At 44.5% G+C, this 19222-nt stretch overlaps 1 protein-coding gene across 4 annotated transcripts in view; it reads right to left on the bottom strand.

The window, feature by feature from the left end:
- The window catches only part of YLPM1 (YLP motif containing 1), a 923718-nt gene that overhangs the window by 858439 nt on the left and 46057 nt on the right, over positions 1 to 19222 (bottom strand). For all 4 annotated transcript variants that reach the window (XR_015299909.1, XM_086937497.1, XM_086937498.1 and 1 more), the window contains exon 3: positions 12421 to 13151. Coding sequence is in view for 3 of the 4 variants with exons in the window: in XM_086937497.1 (XP_086793623.1) it covers positions 12421 to 13151 (731 nt within the window). In the remaining variant the exon portion in view is untranslated. The remainder of the gene's footprint in view (positions 1 to 12420; positions 13152 to 19222) is intronic.

Raw genomic sequence — 19222 nt, 5'->3', positions numbered from 1 at the left:
GGAGGTCTGTGAAAGACCCGAGAGTAACCATAACTCCCTGGTGCTCTCAGTTTCAAGCACAACGTCAGTCTATGGAGCAAGTTCAGCGCCACGCTCCGATTTTGTTGAGGTCACATTGACTACAACACTAGGCGTGTAAAGTGGGCAAATGTTCTTCAGAATGAAGAGCATTTTGGTTAAAATGAAAAGCCTACTAGTTAATGCCATTAGTAAGCTGCAGGTTTGTGCTACGCAGGGGGAGGTGAACACAAATAATACAGATCTACGAGGAATTGTTTTTAATGCTTAACCGCATCGCTGCGGCGGCTTTTCCCGCTGTGTGCGGCAAATTAAAAAAAGCTGCGTTACATGACTAGCTCAGCTCGTCATCCGCACACTACCACCGTGGCTGATGACGAGCTGAGCTCGTCATCAGCAGCGAAGAGGTTAAAAGTTATTTTATAAAGAGAATTAAGAACCCTAGTCACCACATTGACCAAAAAGCAGCAGCTTGGTACGGTACTTCTTGCCGTGTTGCATATAGAAAACTTGCAGCAGCAAAATGATCTAAGGATAGGCCTGCAATATCTATGGCCAGGTTTGATTATAAGAGGGACCAGTATTATGCTATAAGGGCCTGGGATGAACGGCACTGGGGAGACTTGTTGGAAGCTTCCCTTGGGAGGAATGTGTGTGCGTTTTGGCACCTGGTTCGGTGGGGCAGCGGTGCTCATAATAATGTCCCTCATAATCATGTAGACCCAGAAAGGTGGGTGTCCCACTTTACAGCAGTTTTCAAGTGCAGAGGTTAATTCCGGAAAACTGATTACTCCACCTCCAGACACAAATATAATTTTTTCCAAGCGTGAGGTGGAAGTTGCACTACAGTCTGTTCCAAGAGGGAGGGCTCCGGGGCCTGACTGTATCCCATCCGACCTTTTCATCCATGACAAATCTAATTGGGCTGAATATATACAGATTCTAGCAAACACTGTGGCTAGTGGTGCGCCAACGCCTAGTACGTGGGCAGGAGCAGAAATACTACCTATTTTTTAAAAAGGAGATCGTTCAATGCCCGGGAACTACAGGCCTATTAGCCGATTAGATTTTATACAAAAGGTCCTGGCAAGAATGATCCTAAATAGACTTCAGTCCAGGCTGGATGAATTCAACATACTTTCCAATCTACAGGCTGGTTTTCGGTCCTGCACAAGCACCATAGATCAGGTGTTTAGATTTATACTTCTATATTGGCGTTCTGTAGTAATAGGGGGCGGCACTTTATATGCTGCTTTCGTTGACTTGAAGTCAGCGTTCGATCTTGTTCCCCGAACTAAGATGTGGCAATGCTTTTTGAAGTTAGGTATGCCGCCGGAGATTCTGGTCCTCCTGGTTAGGTTACACAGCAAGCTATGCGCAGGTGAGATTTGGTGCAGAGGGAAGTCTTACTGATTAGTTTCCAATTGAAAAGGGGGTCAGGCAGGGGTGCGTGTTAGCCCAGACGTTGTTCTCGTTATATATAAATGGAGTGTTGAGTTATTTTAAGGATTTTGCCACAGACGCCCCCTCTCTAGCAGGGACAAGGATCCCCTCACTAATGTTCGCCAACGACACATCCTCCTGAAGACTAGAATGGGTCTTCAAAGAGCCCTTACTAGATTTGAGGTATTTTGTGAGGACCATGAACTAATTATCAATGTGGACAAAACAAAGTACATGGTCCTTCACAAACACAAGCGGATTGTTGGTAGTGTCGGTATGAAGGACGGGCAATTGGAACAGATACTTTTTCCTATCTGGGGGTTCACATTGATCACAAAGTGATCTGGAAACCAAAAGTAGACCTCCTTACAATTAAGCATGCCCAACTGTCAGGTGTTTTGATTAAAGAGCACAAATCATCACACACTAAACAGATAGCCCTGGTACTCCAAATATATAACACTAAAATTGGTGCTTCTAGTCTTTATGGGGCCGAACTGTGGGGCTATGCTAACTTGGATAGTTTGGCTCTAGGGCAAAACAAGTTTTGGCGGTCTTTAATTGGGCTCCCTCAGTCCACTCCACGGTTACCATTGTTTTTGGATATGGGCTGCCACTCCCTTAAGGGTGTGGCAAAGTTCAGGCCAATTGCTTACTGGAGGAGGATATAGGTGACTCCAGAGTTAAAAGACTATGCGTTGACACTAAACGATGTCACGATTTCAGAAGTCCCAAATAAAATCTTGCGGCTTAAGTGTGTGAGGGATACACTTAATGAGAAGGGTCTGAGTAGGTTATGGACAGATCCAGGGGCCGCTGTATTTCCATCTAAAGCAGAGTTTAAGGCAGCGTATTGGAATATGGTTGTAACAATGCGCTACGTGTCTTCTATTGGGCCTTCTCTGTCTACACCATTTCTTGACTAAAAACACGAAGCCAAGTATGAGGCCTATTGGGATTTAATTACCGTTCCCTATGGAAAAAATTATACCACCAGTTTAGGGTGGGTTCTCAACCCACTAAGACATTCACAAGGAAATGGAAAGGTTTGAATATCAGTGCCTGTCCCTATTGCTTAGATCTGGTAGAGAGTGGCTCACATTTTATTTGCCTGTCCAGCCTATAAAAGACCTAGGCAAAGATGGTTGAAACCTGTTTGTCAGAATATAGGAACCAGGATGAGCAATGAGGCTGCTAGGATTTTAACCACTTAACTGGAAGAGCAGATCGTGATCGCTGTCGCTAAGTTCTTGGGATGGGTGTGGGTGATTATTTCAAATTTTAATATCCAATGATTAGCTATTTGCAATAACCATTTAAAACTTGATACCTTGTGATAAGCAATGGCCTGTAATTGTATATTGCATAATGCACTTTAAAACCTTTGCCTGTGCCGCTGCACACAGTCCGGTGGTATTTCTGATTTGCTGCACAGGGGAAAGAAATGTTGTATCTCCGCCACTTTTACACCTGTTTAATGAATTCAAGGTCAGGTAAAATCACTGGTACACTGTCTGAAGCCATTATTGCTGTGCTGCCTAAGGAAGGAAAAGATCCAACACTCCCCAAAAATTATAGGCCAACTTCCCTTATCAATATAGATTGTAAGCTTTTTGCAATGATCCTGGCTAACCGCCTTCAAAAGATCCTGCCCAAACTTATTCATCCCGCTCAGGTGGTTTTTTTTAAAAAAACAGACTTTCCAGTGACAACATCAGGATCTTAGCTTATGTGCGGGAAAAGGCTAAACTCACCAGGTCTCCCACGGTAGCAATATCGCTTGATGACGAGAAGGCCTTTGATAAAGTTGACTGGACCTACCTAGAAGCAGTGCTGAATAGGTTTGGGCTGGGAAGTAACTTCACGAAGATGGTAATGTCGCTATATTTCAGTCCTTCAGCTAGGGTCAAAGTGGGAGGCTCGTTCTCTCGATCCTTCCAGCTACAACAAGGAACTAGGCAGGGGTGTCCCCTCTCCCCCCAATTATTTTTACTCGCAAGTGAACCATTCTTATTCCACATAAGGAACAATGACCGTATCTCAGCAGTCTACTTTGACGATTGTATGGTAAAAATTACTGCCTATGCGGACTTTTTAGGTTTCTCGGAAAAGGCTGAGGAGGCCTTACCTGCTCTCATGTCCACAATTGAAAACTTCATGTGTAAGGGTACAAACTAAACAAAGATAAAACTGAAGTAAAACTCCTGAATAATCTAGGCAACAAGGAGGTATTGGGTGACTCCGGCCTGACTTGGTAGCCAAAATGCTTTAAATATCTGGGGCTGGATTTTGACAAAAACTTAATCTCTACTCTGCACACTTAACGAAAATCTGATCTTCAAAAAAATCTCCGATCTACTAGAAGGGTGGTCACCTAAATCTCTCATGGTGGGGTAGGGCTGAAACACTGAAAATGTGGACTCCTTTAGTGAATTACCTTGCAAGCATGCTGCTGATTAATTTCTCCTATGAATTCCTGAACAAAATTGATAAGCTCTTTAAATAACTTCCTTTGGCAAGGGAAGAAGTCCAGAGTATCTCTGATTAAGCTGCAGCTATCTAAGGAAAAAGGCGGTCTGGGTCTCCCTATTTTTAGGAATTATAAGACAGCATTTTTGTGCAAACAAGGAGCGTGTTGGCCGACTGTAAATCCGGATTACACGCCGGTCTGGTTAGACAGAGAAATGGCTCATCGACAACGCGTCTTTACCTGCCCTGCTCACTATGGATCTCTCCCATCTGCCTAATTCTAGATACATTCTCCTCAATACTAATGTCAGTACTACTGAGACTAGCTAGAGCAGACACAAATCGAAATTAAGACTCAATAGGTCTAATATAATCTCTCTCTGGCAGAACCCCTCGCTAAAGCTGAAAGGAAAAATGCTCCACTGGGGACCCTGGTCTAGGAACGGCATAATCTTAGTAAAAGACCCCTATGAAGGACCCCATCCATTGCCTTTCTCAATGTTTCAAATACTACACAATTTAACGCCTATGGATTTTTACGATTTACTGAAGTTGACCCATGGCTCACGCTTAAGAAACCACGAATCTTGGAAGCAGGCCACACTCAAAAATATATAACTCTAGCTACCCCTCCCTAGAAAATCACAGAAACAAAATGAGCCAAATGGGAAGCAGAACCCAATTCTACCAACCTCATGTTCGACTGGGACAGAATATACAACACAGCCTTCTCGAATAAAATGTCCCCTATAGTCTCAAACTAAATATATGTTACTCAATAGATCATACTGGACTCCGGAAAAAAATGTTAAACTTCGCTTAAGAGATTCTGACATGCTGGAACTGTAACTCAGCTATCGAAGATCTTGCTCACATGGTTTTCACTTGCCCCTCATTACAGCTATATTGGGGAAAAATGTATAAATGTATAGAACACATTTTTAATTTCAAACCCCCTAGAGAATTCATACATCATCTTAGGCGTACTTGACCCAATACTAGCTAACAATAATGACAGACAGCTGTTGGATCTCTTACTCACCCTAGCTTGCAAGGTCATATTGTGTACGTGGAAGAATGCTAAAGATGTGTCCTCTAGTATTTGGCAAGAGTGGCTATCTTTCCGAAGAGGAGCTGACAATCCGGCTCTGCATACTTCTCCATGGCGTTAATATAAGAAACTTTGGAAATCCCTAAACGCTTCTTCATTCTTATTTGACCCCTGGTGATCTCTTACTGTATTGTATGTAACTCCGTGGTAACTCCACTGTCCGACTTAAACCACGCTACTTGTGAGCATGCCGCTTGTAATAATTTGTAGAAAATTTGTAATAACTAGCTCCGTCCACGGATGTATCAACACTTGCTACTTTCATGTTGACACTGGGTGTTCCAACAGGTACTGGAGTATGCAAACTTGTATGCATCATCCAATTTGTATTATTTTGAGTCAGACCCATTTATATTATATTGTTCTGCTTTCTTTTCTTTTCATTCTCTTTTTATGTATCCGTTATTTCTTGATTGTATTTCCTTGTATATATTTTTCAATAAAAATTACATAAATAAAAAAAAAAAAAAGAAATTGCAGTTCACATTTGTGCAATGGCTCAAAGGGTGGACCATAGTCTCGTGAGAACAATGTTAAGATTCCACACTGGAGCTGGTGGACTTCAGGGGAATGACTAGAGTCTCTCCATAAAGGATTTGATGACCGGCACTCTAAAAAGAGATCGATGTGGTCTATTCTGGAGGTATGCAGCCAGATGTAAGGGTTTGCAGGTTGATGTGGTTATTTCAGTATATCACAAACCGCTTCCACTTTGCTGAATACCAGGCTCTTGTGGTAGGACATCTAGCCCCTTTGATAATCATGCAGTCTGGCGGTAGATTAAGATAGCCAAACTCAAACTTCAGGAGCCAGATCACCAGATTGAGTTGACTGTGTAAGACGTAGTTTTTGGTGAGGAACTATTGAGTTCAATAGGGTTGTGAACCACGGTTGACGTGCCTATGTGGGAGCAACTAGGATTAGTGTCTGGGACGCTTGTTTGAGTTTCCGAACCACTAATAGAATGAGGGAGAGGCAGAAAAGCATAAGCAAATATCCCTGACCAATTCATCCACAGTGCATTGCCTTTGGACAAAGGGTGTGGATACCTGGACACGAAGGTAGGGCATTTTGCATCTAGATGTGTGGCAAACAGGTCTATGTGTGGGAATCCCCATATTTGAAAAAAATGGGAGAACTTGAGGGTGTATTTCCCATTCGTGGATTTGCTGTGTCGTACGAATGAGCAAATCTGCCATCCCATTGTTTACGCCTGGAAGGTGTTTTGCTAAGAGATATTTGGTGATTTATTGCCCATTTCCAATTGGTCTGTGGTAGCTGACAGCTGGAGAGTGTCCCTACCTGTTTTTGTATGTAGTACATGTCTGTCATTTTGTCTGTACGAATTTGGGCAGTCTTGTGTACGAACATAACTTGAAATGCTTTCAGCACCAGAAAAATCGCAAGTAGCTCTAGATTTATATGAAGCTGTGTCTGCTGCAAGCTCCAAATACCATGAATTGTGTCGACCACTGAAAAGTGATGGTTGCAGATGTCTACCAACACTACATCTGATAGCTGACCGTGAGCTTGTCTCTGACGTGCTAAGCATTCCTGTAGGGGATGCATTTGAAGTCATGCTTAGGGGGGAGGGGAGGGGGGGGGGGGGGGGGGGACTATAAAAATGCAAGACACCATAATCCCCAGTAACTTCATGAAACCGAGCTTGTACGGAGTGTTGAGGCTGAAACTGAGAAATCAGGGTTAGTATATTCCAAACTCTGTCTGGAGTTGGCTATGCTAGAGCTTTGTGTGTATTTATAGTAGCTCCTAGATATGCTTGAGACGTGGATGGTTGGAGATGGGATTGACAGATTCTGTGAATCCTAGCTTGTGGATCAATTGCAGTTTTTCGTGTGTGGCATAGGCCGCTGTTGTGCAAGCTGGCCTTTTATGAGCGAGTCAACTAAGTACGGGAAGACATGAATAAGTTGCCTTCTGCGACTACTGCCAAACATTTTGTGAAAACCCTGGGTGTGGTTGTTACTCCAAAAGGAAGTACTTTGAATTGATAGTGCCGACCTGCTACCACAAACCAGAGGGACTTGTGGTGCGCAGGGTGTATTGGTATATGAAAGTAAGCGTCCTTTAAATCCATAGTGGAAAGAAAGTCGCTTTACTGAAGGGGCAGCACTTGTTCGAGTGTTACCATATGAAACCTCTTTCTTTAGAAGTTCTTGTGACATGCGGTATGACCTTGGAGGAATGTTCGGTGGAGTGAATGTAAGCTCCAGGCAATAACCAGATTGGATAATTTGTAGAACCCATTTGTCTGATTAATCGTATTCCAAATGGGTAGACATTGGGCAAGACGTCCCTAGACAGGAGTGAAATGATCTGGGGTATGGAAAGGAAGTCACTGTTTGGTGTTAGCAGGGGAAGTGCGTGGAGTTACCTCTGCCTCTTCCCTTTCCGTGGTTTCCTCAATAGCCACCTTTACAATAACATCTTGAAGAGGGCGACTGATTGTTGCCCTTGTAAGGGGGATTGTCTGTAGAGACATTTTTGGAGCCGCCCCTGTAAAATGAGTGACAAAGACTTCTGTTGGAAGGTGATTGTAGATCCCTTATGGACTTAGCAACGTCAGTATCCTTTATAATCTTTTCCAGTGATGTATCGACAGCTAGACCAAAGAGGTGTTCTTTGTCAAAAGGTTGGTTAAGAATAGAGGCTTGTACCTCAGGCTTCAATCCTGAAATTCTCATCCAAGCAGGTCTACGGAGCAATAGACTAGTGTTTACTGCCCGAGCTGCTGTGTCTGCCTGATCTAAAGCACACCTGATAGAGGTATTAGTTATTAATCAGGGCACTAGCTCTAGACTTATGCTCATCAGGAAGAAATTCAATGAGCTTTGAGCTCATCGTAATGAGCTCTGTCATACCATGCCAATCGTGCTTGAGCATTGCCAATGCGCCAATGATTAGCTGCTTGTGACCCTTTTGCTTCGAAGCGTCAATTAATTTGGACTATCAGGAGATGAACTTTGTGTCAAACAAAAAATACTCTTCTAAAGTCTCTTTATGAAGCTCTATTTCATGATATTGTGCAGCTCTGTTAACGGGCTCAATATATCCAACATTTTTCTTATCTATATAGCCAATATTATTGTCTGGATATAGGTCTGGATTATCTGGTTGAGGGTCAGCATTATAAATATCCCTAAACATTTTTGATGAGGGTTGGGGGCAATGTTCCCTCTAATTTTTTTCCTCTGTGTGCGGCAGTGGAGGGTCTCTGTGCGCTGCAACCATGGCTATGTGCGCCAGGAACCGAACCTCGCTTGTCTGCGGCGCCAAATGCCACTCATTTTGGTGCCATCCTGCCCTCTGTCCCAATCGTTTTTGGTGCCCTTCTGCCCTCTGTCCCACTCGTTGTGCCTTTATGCCCTCTTGCCCTCTGTCCTATCGTTTTTAGTGCGTGTCTGTCCCTGCTCCGCTGGTGTCTGTCCCTGCTCCGCCGGTGTCTGTCCCTGCTCCGCCGGTGTCTGTCCCTGGTTTTAGTTCGGTTGTTAACCGAGGCCTTTCCATTTTTACTAAATATATATATATATATATATATATATATATATATATATATATATATATATAAAGCACAACACAGTCCGGTTTGAATTGGAGGAAAGGAAGTTTAATGGTAAAGCCGTGAATATCACTCATGCGACGTGCAGAGGTCAAAACAAGAAGGGCTACCTTTCAGGCCAAAAATTTTAAAGCCACTTTGTGGATAGGCTCGAATGGCGCATTCATCAATTGCGCCAAGGAACGCCAGGTAGGAGGAGGGCGCCGAATGGGCTGGAACTTCCTGAACAGTCCTTTGAAAAATTGACGAATGACTCTGGAAGAGCAGAGAGGAGGAGCCATCCTGCCGGAAACTAGAGATTGCCTCTAAGAAAACTTGGAGTGGGAAAGTCCTGATTGAGCTAGCTGCAGAAAGAACGGCAGTAGCTGAGCCGGAGTGGAATGAACGGGATGGATGTTGGCAGCTGCGCACCAGTGACGGAACCTTTTCCACTTTAGCTTGTAAGTCTTTACTGTAGACGGAGCTCTCGCATTGGCAAGAATGTCCCTGCATACTGGGGGTATTGTCTGTTTGGATGAGCGCCGATTCTCCCTGGAGCAGAAGATGGAACGATTTGAGTGCCAGGAAGATGGCCATTAACTCCAATCTGTTGATGTGCCAGGTGCGTTGAGACAGTCCACTTGCCCTTTATGGATAGCCGTTTAAGGTGTGCGCCTCATCCTTCCAGGGAGGCGTCCGTGGTCAGAATGAGTTCGAGCAGAGGTAAGGAAAGAAGTCCCGGCAGCAATGTTGGGCGGTTGCGCCCACCACTGGAGAGCTGACTTCATCAGAGCAGTCACTAGGACCAGATTGTTGAAAGAGCTGGTAACCTGACGCCACTGTCTGTCCAATTCCTCCTGAATGTGGAGACTCTTGAGTCTGCAATTTGGGATCAGGGAGATGCAGGAGGCCGCCATCCCCAGAAAGGACTTCAATACACGAACTGAAACGGACCCTTTTGAACAGATTAGTTACTAAGCGTAGAATCTGCAGTGGACGCTCGTGAGACGAATGCCTTCGCTAGTTAAGTATTCAGAGCGGCGCCTAGAAAAGTCCTGCAAGGGGCTGGGTCGACCCGAGACTTTTTGGTGTTGATGGAAAGTCCGAGGGGGCAAAATAACTTTTGCAGCGTAAATCTTTCTGGATTCACTATGCTGTGCGTATTCCGCTATCTGGTGGTTGGGTTCGGAATCGTAGTCTTTTCTCCTTTTTTTTGTAGCCCAGGTGGGCGTCGACGTCCCACCATTTTGTGTACCTTCGGTGACTGAGGCATGCTTCTGGCGGAAGCTCCAACCCTTGTGCGCCATCTTCAGATTGTTTTTTGCCGTTGGGTCTGGATAGTCACGTGAAGCTCCAGAAGTTTGAGAAAAAGAGAAAATACAGCAACTTTGACAGAAAAGACCAAAGAAGATTAGGAGAAGTCGCGATTGCGACTTGATGAGACAGCCTCTAGGTAGGAAAAAATGTGTACGCCCTGTAGACGTAGGTAAGACACCACTGGAGCAAAGACCTTTGTGAAGACGCGAGGGGCGGAGCGCAGGCCAAAAGGCAGCACCTTGAACTGAAAATCTCTCCGCCCTACCCGGAAGCGCAATTACTTCCGGTGCCTTGCAAGTATCGGCACGTGAAAATAAGCGTCCTGGAGGTCGATGGTGGTCATGAAGTCGTGAGAAGGACTGGCACTTTCGATACTTGTTCAGGGCCCGTAAATAGAGGATTGGACACCAACCGCCGGACTTTTTGAGGATGAGGAAAAACCGGGAATAGAATCCCATCCATTTGAGACTTGGGATCCACTTCGATGGCACCCTTCTGAATCATGAGGCGAATCTGCTGGAAAAGTTCTTTGAGGTGCGCTGGAGGCAGACCAGTCGGAGGAGTGTGTGGAGGAAACTTGATGAACTCCAAGGCATGGCCCTTTGATACAATGTCCAAAACCCAACGGTCCGAGGTGATTGAGGACCATTTTGAAAATAACAGGGAGATTCGACGTCCAACTTTGAGCGGGGAAGGAAAGCCACTGCCTTTTGGAAGCGGAGCCTCTATAGGAAGACTTTCCTCAGTACGATTTGGTAGAATGCTGGCGACAGGACTGTTGCGACTGGGAGGAATATCGCCGATTTCCTTGTCCGACCACTCACCACACACCGAGTCCTTTTAGGCCAATACAGCTTTTTCCACAACTCATGGAAAGGCTCTACCACCCACCAAACAAAGCAATATTAAGTTCTAATTTTATGATGCACATTACAGCATAACGGTCACCATAACATACTAATTAGAAAAAATAATTGAATTTCTTAAAAACATAGAATTATGTTCAAAGTGCACCAAAACAAACCACAAATTTATGACAATTAATTGGTAGTGGAGAACAAAAGGTCTACGCGTTTAAAACCCCCAATAGATACCAGTGTTCTCGTCAGGACCAAGCACCACTATTTTAAGCAAAACCACATCCAATGTTAGATTGAATGTGTAATTTTTAAGAATCCAAAAGGATCATAGACTAACAATTGGTGTATATTCAACCAGCTCCCTTGTGTTTAAATAGACGTTCACCTTCTGACTCTGGCGTTTAGGAACAGAGTCGCGCTCGCTCTGCTGCCCCCTCGCTGTTCAGTGTTTCACAGCTCCGGTTGGCATAACAAATTGCTGTGTTTACTCAGCCATAGCTTCCAACAATGGTTTCCGGATGTAACCGGTGCCCAGGGCATATGTTCTTTCCCTAAACTACATTGAAGACAAAATCCAATTGGCACTCTTACTCTTTGGCCACAGGGCAGTCCTTTGTAAATGGTACAAGAGCACTGTGGCCAGGTAGGGCTCCTAAGGGCTGCAGCACTTTGTGTAACCCCTAGAGGTCCTGTACAATTACCTCACACACTGCCCTTGCAGGCTGCATTTTTGGTGCAGAACCAAGTGAAGAGTCGACCACGCCTACAACCCACTGCCCTGGCATAGATGAGAAAACAACCCCAAAGAATGAGTTCTTACCTGGTAACTGATAACTTCATTCTCTCCATAGGAATACATTGACCATTTTCTGTGAAATGTTTTCTAGGTGTGGAGTTAATTTGTATGGAAACCTGAAAAACTACAACTGCAAAACTGATTTTACTTACCTTTTCGCCAGGAAATGTCCCAGAGTGATATCTAGGCATATCCCATTAAGTAGAAAAAGTAACTTAAAAAGTAATCTGAAAACTAACTAAAGTAATCTGAACAGTAACTTTGATTTGGACTTAGCTGTATTTCAATCAAACTGCATTTGAACCAGCATTCAATTGTAAACACTGCAAAGCATTTTTCACTTAACTATACCAGGCTTAACTTGGTTCAAGAAATTTTATAAAAACGTATTTTTATACAACAAAATTGGTCTGAGTTCATCATTTGCTGCCCGAGTGTGTACAACAAATGCTTAACAGTACCCTCTGATAAAGCCTTACTGCTCGCCCACACTACCACAAATCGAGAGTAAGATGATATCTAATTTCACCGCTGCCTACCTTTGGAGTCCCACTGGACTGTGCACAATATACCTCATTTTCGGCATAGTATATACACAGCCAGCTTCCTACAGTCAGTCAATCTAAATGACTTGGGCATGCTTCCCAGCATATAAATCTCTAACTTTTGAAGTAACCAATTAGGAGAATAAATGCCAGAAGGCAAAATTACGCTAACTTCAGAAAATATACAACCCATTGGGACAGCACATATATGCTGTAAAAAGGCAGATCAACTTACATATTTTTCACATTCAAGCTGAAATACAGATAGCATTGCTAAAAGTAACAAAAATGTTCAAACCTACCTTGGGGGAGGATTGAAGTATCCAGGCGGTGGACCAGTTATCCTCAATGAATCTGCATCTCCATAAGGAGGTGGCGGTGGTGGCATTGCGGTGGAGGGTAGAGCTGATGGAACTGGAGAGGATGACAGCTCAGTTAGACCAACAGCTGACAATGTCGGTGGTAGAGGTGGGGGAGGAAATGGAACAGAGCCTGGCGGGAGAGGCAACCCAGGAGTGGGAAGTAATGGTACTCTGCCAGCTTCCATCGACTGAGAACTCACAGGTGGAGTCACTGAAGACAGACTGCTTGCTTGGGTAGAAGCTACAGCTGGTGGAGGTGTAGGCTCAGGCGGTGGTAAAGAAGTGATCGCAACTGGAGGAACAGGGGGTGGAGGCGCAGGTGCAACTGGAGGCAATGGTGGAGGCATTGGTGGAAAAGTTGGAGGCATTATAGGAGCAGGTGGCATGTAGGCAGGAAAAGGAGGCATAATAGCCATGTATGGATTACTCATGTATGGGTGCTGCATAGTCCGCAGTGAGGTTGCTTTCTCCTGTAGATGGGACTGAGTAACTTTCATCTGCTCATGCCAGGTTTTCCACTGCTTCTCATACTCTTGGAGTTGGTCCTTGTGTGGATAGGTCCGAAGGAGCTCCTGCCATTGAGCAAACTGAGTTTCCCACTCCCGAAAGAGTGTCAGGAACTGCCCCTGCTGCATTTCCAGATGTCGTAGTTGTATGTCAATAGACATGGTCTATAAAAAACAAAAAAGCATAATTTCACATGAGTCAGAAACCACCACACTGTAAAAAGAGAAAAGTCATTATTTGAAAATACTATGGACGGAGTCACCAGAAAAAGTGTGTATATATAGGATGCATTTTTTAAAGGCTCGTTTAACAATTTTAGTAAATGTAACTACAAGAAAGCAATCGGACTTAATTTGATCTACAGATTTAGACAATGGCATATTCCAAACAATCACAGGCTTTGAATATCCCCAAGACGGATTTCCCACAAAATGTTAAATGTAACAGTTTACAGCCTATCCACAGTAATAGATGAGCTATGTGCCCAATACTCAAGTGCAATGTGTTGTAAACACTGTTGATGAAAGCTACACAAGATGGTGGTCCTTTGTCCATCTCTGAAACAGTAATTAAAATGTGACTTACCCTGTAAGCATCCATTTGTGGCATGTAGCACTTCAGATTAACATGCTTGCATACTCCTGACATTTAGTGTTCGGCTTAGACTGGTTTTTCTTCAAAGAAATCTTCGAGTCACGATGTAATGACTCCACTTATTACAGATATTGGATTGCTTTTCCCACAGGCGTGTAGACATGAAATGGAGCGTAGAGACAAAGGCTTCTGCAACAACCTGGGGCTTCAGTGATTAGAATCTACAGCACTACATGCCACAAATTGATACTCGCAGGGTAACGTTTTACAAATTTTGGCATCTCAGAGATATCTCCAGAACAACTATCTATCCTTCTCCCCAACCACCATCCCACATCTCTGCTGACTGGGTAGGACATCGACCCAATGGTCTAGGCCACCATTCAGTTAATTATGAGGAGATCCTGTTACCTACAGTCCCAGTACAATCCTTCAGTTCTTGAATCTCCTCCCATGCGGCCAATATTTTCTCAAATTTCAGGCCGCCGAATGCCTGGTACAGTTCTCTCCGCTTGCAATCACCAATTCATATTATGTGGCCATTTTAACGTTTTAAGGGTGACCCTCGCCTCCATCCAATATAGCCCTTGCATCGTCTCTCCATAGCTGAACCACCTGTTATCCCCACCCAGCGTTACGACTGTATAGTGACCTGAGGAACTCTTTTGGGCGGCACCCTTCTGTTAGTCATTAAGGCAGGGTCAATCTGCTCTGCAAAAGCCCAATCATTTATCACAGACAGCTGGGCTGCTCAATAGTACAATTTAAGGTTGGGTAATTCTTGGTGGACCACCTCCCACAGCAGTATGCTGGTGGTCTCTAGTACCGCATGAAAGAACATCTCTGGGACTATGTATTTTGCACGCATACAGGAATTTCTGATGGTCTATCATTTTATACAATGCATCCCTTCCAATGAGGGATAGTTGCAGCTTCCTGTATCGGGCTAAATCTGTCTTGTATTGGTGGAGGAGTGGTTTCAGATTCCTTTGACTAAAGTCAGCCAGAAGATAAGAAATAGAAGCAAAGGATAATGTTACTTACCTAGTAAGCATCTGTTCTCGGCATGTATAGCTGTAGATTTGCATGCTTTGCATACTCCTGCCATCCACTGTTGGGTCCGGATGTTTGCAAGTAGTTTTTCTTCATAGAAGTCTTTCCTAGTCACGAGGTAAGGAGACAACTCCTTTCGGTGATTGTGCACATGGTCATCAACTACAATTGTTAGATTGTTTTCCCGCAAGAGGGTGAGAATGGAGTAAGTGTAGTATAGAGATGTCCGTGCATATAACGTTATAATGAACTGCAACAACTACAGGTACCCTGGGAGGCGGGTGGGCGCATGTGAATCTAAAGCTCTAAATGCCAAGAACAGATGCTTGCTGGATAAGTAACATTATCCGTTCGAGGCACGTGTGCTGCAGATACATATGCTTTGCATAGACTATAAAGCAGTATACTCCCAAAGCGGTGGCTAATCTATAGATGTTGCAGTTGGTTGGAATAGTGTTTCAAGTACTACTTGGCCCACATTAGCTTGTTGTCATGTTAAACACATCTGCACAACTGTGTTTGGTAAATGTGTGGTGTGGACCATGTAGCTGCTATACATATGTCAGCTAGGGGGAGGTTACCTAAAAAAGCTACAGAAGTCCCCATTTTGCGAGTGGAATGCGCTCTAGGGGCTGTAGCATAGCATGTTTGAATGCATTTAAAAATACCTGATTTAGAGATAGAATAGCCATTGAGGTGGAGAAAATGCTACAAACAGTTGTTTTGCAAAAGTCCTTTATCTATGTAGTATAATAAACCTCTTGTAATGTCAAGCCTGTGAAGAGCGAGTTCTGCTACAGAATCAGGTTGAGGAAAGAAAACTGGTGATTCAATCAAATGATTTATATGAAAAGCAGAAACTATTTTGGGAAGGAATTTGGGATTGGTCTGAGAACTATCCTGTCTGAGTAGCTAAAAAAGGTTTTTCTTGTGTTACTGCCTGTACCTCAGCAACTCTCCTCAGTGATGGGATAGCAATGAGGAAAGATACTTTCAATAAGAGCAACTGTAACAGGCATTTGTGTAATGTTGAAATTCCAAACTGGTGCAGGAGGAAGAATAGTCACTTACCTGTAATCTGTGGTTCTCCAGTATTAGGGGTGTCTTTCATAGATTCACATGCCTGAATCATTCCCCGTCGTCGGAGTGGGAGCCCACGGTACATAAAAAAGTAGTAAAATATACCCTTTGTACATAATAAATAACAATATACCCAACCAGGAAGTAAAGTAGCCCCAGCTACAGTAAATAAAACTTCCACATTAGAACCTATCCAGGTCATTATGTATGGACCAAACTGCAGCCAATCAGGCCACAGCTCCCACCAGAATGCTCTCCCCAGAGACTCAGGCTCTCAGATTTTGTAGCACCGGAGTGTACCGGAGTAAAGTATAGATAAAACAGCCTGAGTGAGCCTCTGAGGGGAGGTGGGTGGGTGCATGTGAATCTATGAAAGACACCAATACTGGAGAACCACAGATTACAGGTAAGTAACTATTGTTCTTCTCCAGTATTAGGGGTGTCTTTCATAGATTCACATGCCTGAATCAGAGTAGTGAGCAGTAATAGCAATAACATATACATAGCTCTTGGACGCCAAGGCACATAGCAGTAATGCAAGAAAACACAATGCAAAGCAATAAGACAACAGGCGTCAAAAGAGCAAGAGGAGGTGGGAGAGAAATAGCAGAGGCTCACCTTATTGGAAAAGATTACGCAGGACTGCTCTTCCCACCGAGGCATCAGTATCGCTCGAAGAATCCAGACAGTAATGCCTTGCGTATGTGTGCCTGCTGGACCAAGTTGCAGCTCTGCAGATATGCAGGAGAGGCACACCAGCAAACAAAGCAGTCGAAGAAGCGACTGCTCTCGTAGAATGTGCTCTGGGCAAGGTCTGTAAGGGTTTACCTGCCTGTTGATGGCAGAGCCCTATCGCTGAAGAGACCCACCTAGCGATAGTTTGTTTTGTCACTGCACAGCCTTGTTTTGGTTTGCCATGTGCAACAAATAGCTGATCCGTCTTCCTGATGGCAGCTGTCCTGGAAAGATAGAATTTAAGACACCGTTTGATATCCAGCGAGTGAAGAGTTCGTTCCGCTGGTGTCTGCGGATTTGGAAAAACGTTTTAAGTATGACTGGCTCATTCAGGTGGAAATCCGTTGGCACTTTGGGCATGTACTTCGGGTTGGTGCGCAGTATCACTGAATCATTTGTGAATTGCAAGAAAGGTGGTTTAGATGTGAACGCCTGTATGTCACTGACCCTTCTGGCAGATGTTAATGCCAGTAGTAAAGCAACTTTCCAGGTGATGAATTTCAGATCAACTTTATGAATTGGCTCAAAAGGATGGCGCATGAGTTGAGCTAATACAATATTCAAGTGCCAGGATGGAGGTGGCCTACGTACTGGTGGAAACATGCGAAATAAACCTTTAAAGAATTGCTGGATAATTCTTGAGGAATATAGTGAATTCTTACCGTCCTGTCGGTATCTGGATATGGCCGCTAAAAACACTTTAAGTGTAGTGTGCCAAGCCTGATTTAGCCAGATGTAAAAAGAAGGGCAAGATTTAGGCTGGTTCAGCATGTATAGGATGTAAATCCATAGTTTTGCACCAAGCACAAAAACGCTTCCATTTAAGCCTGTAAGTTCTGTTCGTAGAAGGTGCCCTAGCATTGTTCAGGACTTCTTGACAGTCCTGTGGAATGTTCAAATGTGCGAACTCATGGTGTTGAGGAGCCAAGCTGATAATTTTAGAGAATGAGGGTCTGGATGATAGATTTTGCCGTCCTGAATTGTCAGAAGATCCGGAATTTGAGGCAGCTGAACTGGTTCGCACTCTGAGAGGAGAAGAAGCTGTGTAAACCAGTATTGTCTGGGCCACCGTGGAGCAATTAGAATCATACGACATGGTTGTCTCCTCATTTTCTTGATGACCTTGGGAATTAGAGGAATCGGAGGGAAGGCGTAGGCAAAGATGTGTTCCCAGTTCATTGAGAGAGCGTCTCCGCAAGATTCCTTGTGGGGAATCCAACTCGCGAAAAGGATGCATTTCCTGTTGTGGTAGGTCGCGAATAGATCTAGGTCGGGCGACCCCATCTCTGGAAAATTTGATCCAGTGCCGGCTGATGCAGCTCCCACTCGTGAGTGCTGCATTTGGATCTGCTTAGGGAATCTGCTAGTACATTGGCTACTCCTGGGACATGTACTGCTGCCAAGTTGATGTTGTGTGCCAGGGCCCAATTCCAGATTTCCTGCGCTTGCTGAGACAAACGGGCTGATCTTGTGCCCCCCTGTTTGTTCAGGTAATGCATGCTCGTCGTGTTGTCTGTTCGGATCAACACGGACGAGTTTGACAGAGTCGCTTGAAAAGATTTGAGTGCGAGGAAAATGGCCCTCAACTCCAATAAATTGATGTGCCATGTCTTTTCCTGTGTGTTCCATTTGCCACTGATTGTCATCCCTTGAAGGTGAGCGCCCCAACCTTCCAGCGAGGCATCCGTGGTTACGATGAAACTGGGGACTTCTGCTAGAAAGGCGCAGCCTACTTGCAGGTTGCGTTCTTGAGTCCAACACAGGATAGCTTTTTTCATCCGAGGTGTTAAGACGATGACATCTTCGAAGGAACCGGATATTTGCACCCATTGGTGGCTGAGTTCTTCTTGTAGTGGTCTCATCCTCAGACGACAGTTCGGGGATAGGAGGATGCATGATGACAACATCCCTAGGAAAGACTTGAATCTTCGAACTGAAACGCACTTTTTTCTGAGGAGTGCCATCGCCATTTCCTGGAGCTTTGCTTGTCTTTCGTTTGAAATGAAGACTTGAGCCTTTTTGGAATCCAGAGTCGCTCCCAGGAAAGACGTCCTCTGAGACGGTGTTAGGTCCGATTTTTTGAAGTTTATTGAGAAACCTAACTTTTGAAACAGGCAAAGGCATGTCTGGATATGACTGCTTGCGGTGGCATAGGAATTGGCCTTGTAAAGGCAGTCGTCCAGATATGGGTAAATCTGGACACCCTGCAACCGTAAGTGGGCCGCCACCGGCGCCAGCACCTTTGTGAATACCCTCGGGGCTGAACGTAGCCCGAAGGGAAGGACCTTGAACTGAAAGTCCCTGCTAGCCACTCTGAACCTTAGGAACTTCCTGTGCCTGGGGAAGATGGGTACGTGGAAGTAAGCATCCTGAAGGTCCAGGGTTGCCATGTGGTCGCCTTCCGTCAGAAACTGGAGGATCTCTTGGAGTGACAACATTCTGAAGGTCAACTTCTTGATAAATTTGTTGCGGGCACGCAAATCGAGGATGGGGCGCCATTCCCCCGATTTCTTGCGTATCAAGAAAAAACGAGAGTAAAATCCTTTTCCTCTCTGATGTTGAGGTACTTTCTCGATTGCCCCTTTCCGAATCATTGCATTGATTTGGGCGAACAGCTCCCTGAGATGTGCTGGGGGTGGTCCTTTTGGGGGTGAATTTGGAGGGGTTTTCACAAATTCTAATATGTGACCTCTTGAGATTACATCCAAGACCCATCTGTCTGTTGTAATATTGGACCATTGAGAGTAATGCAGGGATATTCTTCCTCCAATTT

This window comes from Lissotriton vulgaris, chromosome 9 (assembly GCF_964263255.1).
Source record: "Lissotriton vulgaris chromosome 9, aLisVul1.2, whole genome shotgun sequence".
NCBI lineage: Eukaryota > Metazoa > Chordata > Amphibia > Caudata > Salamandridae > Lissotriton > Lissotriton vulgaris.
This window is presented reverse-complemented; position numbering and strand designations above follow the sequence as displayed.